Below are 6,550 nucleotides of genomic sequence, written 5' to 3'. Positions count from 1 at the left end.
ATCTAATTTAATGTACAATTATTTTATAAATTTTAGTCAAATCTTAAAAATACAAGTATCAGGGTGATTCTATTATCAAAGAACACTCATTATTTCAAAATCTATCAATGTTTTTGATCATTAATTTTTTTTAACTTTTTAACTTTTTGAACAACATACATTTTTAATTTCATATCCTGAAGTATTTAACATTTCAATTACATAATTATAATTATTTTTATGCTTAACTTTACATTATAATATGATTTTATAAATACCTATGAAAATATATATTATAATGTATTCATATTGATTCTTGAATTGTATTTAATTATTTATTTAATGTAAAAAAATACAATAAATAAATTATATTGTATTATTAATAATCAAATAAATGATTAGTATTCTAACTTAGTATTTCCTTAACTAGGTATTAAACTGTATAAATGTATACATATTTAACATATACATTATATAAAAGTATGCAACAACTCAAATAAATGCTTATTAATTATTTTTCATATATTCTACAATACTAAGACATAACAAAAAATTATCTTGCAATTGCTCCCATGCATTATGTTTTGATAACTGCTCAATACTATTGATTGCTTCTGGTCGTTGAGCCAATGCACGTCCATTATATTTTAAAAATACGCCCAAATATGATTGTGACAATTCAAAATCTTTATTATTTGTAGATGTCTGTTTAAGAAGCTCTAAAAATTTAACCATTAGTTCATATGTCCCACCAGCTTCAGGAGACAAGCTCCGTACTTCATAGTTCAAAGCTGACGGTCCCATTAATTTTAACTGGTCAAATAAAACTTGATAATCATTTAATGAAGAGGCTTTTAAAAGTTGTTGAGCAAAAACTGTTTGCATTAATGTTTCCGGAATAACTTTGGTATTAGAATCGTTTTTATCAACTCCTTTTAAATCAAATTGAAAGTCCAGTGATTGTATAGTAGGTAGGAAAAATGGAGCAGCAGCTGGAGCTTTCGGTGGTTGTAATGGTTTGTTTCTTTTTTTAACAGCATCTAAATTTAATATACTCTGCCATCTAGCATCATTTAGGCCACTCATAGTAATGGTGTTTTCAATTTGCACTTTAGAGATATATTCATCTGTATCTTCATCAATAGGGCATTCCAAAGATTCTTGATTAATTCCAGTCAATGGAAGAGGTTCTGTGATCTGATCTTCTTCAGTGATGGGTCGTAAACTAACATGATTGTATAATGTTTTATTAAACCATAAATATATTCCCAAACGGTCAGCATGCGCTGTAGCCAGATAACTTCCAGTTGGAGAAAATGTCAATGAAACACAAGGTGTATCAACCTAAAATATTATAATAACAATTAAATAATATTTATTATCCAATGATAATTTTGTCAAGTAGCTTACTTTAAGTATATCTATCATTGATGATGATGGAATGTCCCAAGTGCGAATAGTTGAATCCATTGCTGATGTAACTAACCATCTGGAATCTGGACTAAATGCCATATCAGTTAATGGACCTCGATGACCAGTAAACTTCCTTACAATCGTTCGAGTATCAATATCAACAAGACAAATGTCATAATTATCTAAGGCAACCGCTAGAAATGAACTTTCTGTGTGCCAGCTAAACAATGAAACGGTATCTTCCAACTCCATTTTAGACAATAAATCTGCAAAAATAATTTTTTTAATAAAATAATATTTAACCAATAATTTTTAATATAATTTTTAACATACTTAATTTTTTGAAATTCCAGAATTGTAAAAATGTATCTGAACCACCAGATACCATTATTTGATTAAGTGTATCTACGTAGACTCCGCGTACATATTTATGGGCTATTGGTTGTCCATAGGTTCCTCTGTGTAAGCCGGACTGAATGTTGTACTTATCAATGTGACCAGAACTATAACCAATAACTGCAAAATTACCACAATGTGTAAGACATGCACATGTAGCACTGATTCCTTTCTGCCCACTGACATTTTTCTTAAATCTTTCATGGCATAATTTATGCTCTCCCATTTTACTCTTGTCAAATGACCAAGTAGTTACAGTTGGTATACCTCTATGTACGGCAACAATGCTGTCCCATTCTTTATCTCTAGTAGTTTCTGATGTGAATGTAGATATTGGAGGCATTATAAGAGGATCGGCCCATTTATTTCCTTTTTTTTTGAAGCTTTACGGTTATATGACGCACGCCCAAAACTCTTATTTGCAATTTCAGTAATTGTATTGAAGACACGCAATGATGAATCATTGCCAGAACTCAAAATACTAGCACCATCTACTCCGTGAAAACGAATAGAAACTGGAGGTTTGAAATGACCTTCACGTATTTTAAACAGACTAGCCGAACCATCAGACATGTCAAAACGCCACATTTTTAAAGAATTGTCAGAAGATGAAGTTACAAGAAGCGGTTCGTCTGGTAAACACTGAAGACCACAAACTGGTCCATGATGAGCTTTAATGATTAAGCTGTCAACTTTTCCTTCTTCAAGATTCCAAACTACTACAGTGCCTTTTGGGCTACCAGTTATCATTAATTGTCGTTTAATAAGAAAACTTATACGTGTAACAGAGCCCCAATCTTGTGTAAAACTTATGTTGGTTACATCAAATTTTAAATTGTGCAAAATAATTTTTCCATTACTCAATCCTATTGCCATCATATCTTCTGCTGGAGCTGGCTCTAAGCTGGTTACACAACTATTCCAACCCTTAAACTCGTGTATCATGGTTCCTGTTTTTATGTTCCATAGCTGTAGTTTTCCTTCGGCTGAGCCAATTAATAATTTATTAGTATAAGTTGGTGGATGGCATATAGCTGTTGCAGTAAAGTCTAATTGAATTTCTTTGTAAATACTTTCTGTTTTTACATCCCAAATTTTGAGAGCTCCTGATTCATCAATAGACACTAAATTGACAGCAAATGGAAACAATAATTTTATTGCTGCTTTGTGACCTGTATATGTGTGTTTCAGTTCTATACCACGTCGCCATGCATATATTTGGTTTCCACAACTAGTATATACTAGGTAACTATCTGCAGCCAAACAAGTGATGTCTGTTTCATGTTGTGGGCTTACAGATAGAAGCTGAAACCTATCAGAACTGTATGTGTGAAAAGCACGTCCAACACATGTGATTATGAGATTTTCTCGTCTGAGGTTTATGTAGCGGGTAACAAGTGGAATCTCATTACTGACATACCCTGAAAAAATTTAAAAACAATTTAATATAATTGACTGAACTATTATAATAAAATAAATATTTATTGGTAATTATTAGATGCACGTAGGCAGTATGTCTCATGATAAATTAAAATTTTTTAAATTGCAATTAATACTCATAAATACTAACTGTTAAGATAGATACTTTCATTTTGTTATTTTAATTCATTTGAAATAAAATATCTTAAAATGTTGCAATGCTAGTAAAATGTATACTGAGTATTAACTCTATTATATTTAAATTTGTAACTTATAAATTCAATAACAAAAAAATGGCAAAATACTCAATACTGCTCAAGAATTTAATTAAAATATAAATTCATTTTTAAACTGAGTATAATACCTATACAAGTTGTATTAGAACAAAATTAATTTTATGATATGAGTGAAAAATTAACATGTTCAGGGAATGATGACATTACCTAAAACTAGTGACATGGCTGAAATTTTTTAGAGGTAAATCTAATATTGCACAACACAAATAATGATAAAATATGAACAAATAATTTACAGTTATATTTTTAACTACTTATCATAGTAAATATTAAAATACTAGTTACCCACAACTTGGACAAAATGTCTCAATTACCCTCTTAAATATTATAATATATATGGTCCATAATTGAATTTATTAAGTTAATACTATAGACTATGAAAGCATCATTATTGAATTCTAAATTATAATTTTATTATTATTACCAATACAATAACACGCATAATGTTTTATAAAAAATAGTATTCAAATTTCAAATACTATTAACAATTAAATTTTCTTATTATACTTCAAAAAGTATAAGTCTTGTAATTGTAAAAATATAGTAAGTCCTGCTTTTGTAAAAAAATGATGGTCACAATATTGCCATGATTTCTTGATTGAAATGTCAACACTTTTGTCACTATTATTATAAAGTATTCTAATATCTTTTTCAATCCAAAAATATTACAATAATAATATAATATTTCTGACCTAATATTAATAAATAGTTTACTTTCTATTATTAATATAAAACCTCAAAGTTGTGATGCTTTAATATACAGTGAAACCTCTGAATAGCAGACACTCTCAGTCACCAAAATGTTATCCGCTATTCAGATGTGGTAATTTTTTTAAATTCATAATGGGTAAATGTTTTAAAGGAAAAAATATGCATTATGTTAAATTTAATTATAGTGACTTAACAATTGACAAATTAATCAAATAAATATTATTGTTAACATTTAAAATATAATATAATAACAATATAACACCCAATTTCCTTTTAAAGAAATAAAAAAATAAAAAAAGTGGGCAAGTGTTGTGTGGACTATTTTAATGGATGTGTTCAAATTTATATTACCTAACAAATACCTAACATTTTATGTTCACTTTTCAAGCTTCTGAGCCAAAAAATGTTACTATACGTATCAAAATTTAAAGAAAAAAGATGAAAAATCCCAAATTTGTAATAGCTCAAAAAGAGAATATTTAGAAAATTTTTTCATGTTGGAAATGCTAAAAAAAGTATTTTGTGAAAATTTCAAGTATCTACGGTTATTCATTGTAGAGTTAAACTACATTATACAAATTTAATGAGTTTTAATTTGTTTTATTACAATAGCTATTTAGAATTTTCACACTACACTATTATATATATATATATATAAGATTTAATTGTGTAACTGTGTAAGTATGCCATATAAATAAAATTAAAATTAAATAATTTTGCATATTGTGAATTTTTGAAATTTCCATAGAAGTTTCTTTAATAATATACATAATATAAACAATAAAATGCCAAAATATGTTTCAAACTATTTACAAATTAGTGAAATAATATATAAAATTAAAAAGATTTAAATAGTAAACGCTAGGTGCTTATCATAATTCAAGTATCATATTCTAAAAAAAATATCTATTTACTTTTAAATTTATTCCTTATTTATGTGATTCCCAAACTCAGCTCCATCGATTATCATAAACATGAATCATTAACAGAATACTGTAGACTGTATTTAATTGGCAAAAATATAGCGCAATTCTAGTGTTATGAACCCCACTAACACCAGTTAAAAATAATAAACAAATGCATGTTGTCTAATTATAAGAGTGCTGTAACATCGATCATTAATGTACATCAATTAAACAAAAGAAAAATATATTATGTTACACGCAAAAAGCATTTCAAGATTCAAATGGTGTAATACAAAGCTACCCAATTTACTTGAAAGCAAGCTTAAATTCTAATTATATTTAGCTAGTGGGCCATTTTATGAACAAGACTTGCTTACACTTATGATTCTTAGATAGTTAATATATAATATATAGGTATTTAAATTAAACAGTTTTAATTATATCAAAAAATTTATAAAAAAGAAAATAATACCAATAGATAGCAATAAATAAACACGTACATAATACTAACTGGTTGGTATTAATGTATTATAAAATAAAATACACACCAAAATTTAAAGAAGTAACTAATTAAAAATACAATAGAACATTGAAGGGAAAATTCAAACGCAGTTGACGGACCTGGGTTTGGGCAGCCGTGGTGTAGAAGGCAAACAGAGAAAGAGAAGTGCACGGAAACCATTCAAATTGAGTGTTCCATACTGTACTTTGTCCGGTGTCTAACACATTCTAACAAGACCGATTACTTTTTGAACGGAACGAATAACGCTGCAAACGTGACAACGTTGTTGTCGCGAGGGCAGCCGGCCATGTGCAAATATAAAATAAAAACGGACAACAGTACTCACCGAGAGCTCGGTTCTGCAAGAATATTTTACTGGACGACATCGCTCGGGACTGCAGTGCGTTCGACAGCGTTCCGCCTGCGACTTGTTGTTGCCGATCTAAACACTACCCGTGATCTTTGCAAATGATGGACGCGAACGACTGAATATAAAGCGGAAACCGGTGACGGTCCAACGCACGTGTACAGAAACTCGTACACTATTCAGTATCAACAAACACTGTAGCGGCGGTCGCGCCGACAATCCTTATCATCTAAAATGATTATCATCGTTATCATTGTTAAAAACTTCTTTGCGATAATTTTTTTTTAGGTTAAGTACATATCTTTCGTTACCCAACTAATCCACTCGTCCGATACGACAACTACTCCGATCACGATCTTCAATCATACAGTCCGGCTAGGCCGTTGAGAGTATGATGTGTGATTGCATCGAAAATAATGTAACAGGTTCTCGTGCGACGGTTGCAATGTTCTACGCGATAAAATTCTGGATAATATCCACGTTGGAAGAATGCTACCGTTCATTTATCGCTTATCACGTCTTTCTGTCAGCCAAAGTAAAAAAAAAAAAATCGCAATTCTAC

At 29.5% G+C, this 6,550-nt stretch overlaps 1 protein-coding gene across 1 annotated transcript; it reads right to left on the bottom strand.

Annotated features, from left to right (window-relative positions):
- Window positions 1-476: 476 nt before the first annotated feature.
- On the bottom strand, window positions 477-6,206 carry LOC113556120 (WD repeat-containing protein 36). The gene is given in 5 exon segments (XM_026960885.1): window positions 477-1,323; window positions 1,390-1,658; window positions 1,726-2,155; window positions 2,158-3,209; window positions 5,968-6,206. Coding segments are annotated over 5 exon segments (2,628 nt in total). The 5' UTR covers window positions 6,008-6,206; the 3' UTR covers window positions 477-486.
- Between the last annotated feature and the right edge of the window lie 344 nt (window positions 6,207-6,550).

Source organism: Rhopalosiphum maidis, chromosome 3 (genome assembly GCF_003676215.2).
Source record: "Rhopalosiphum maidis isolate BTI-1 chromosome 3, ASM367621v3, whole genome shotgun sequence".
Taxonomy (NCBI): domain Eukaryota; kingdom Metazoa; phylum Arthropoda; class Insecta; order Hemiptera; family Aphididae; genus Rhopalosiphum; species Rhopalosiphum maidis.
This window is presented reverse-complemented; position numbering and strand designations above follow the sequence as displayed.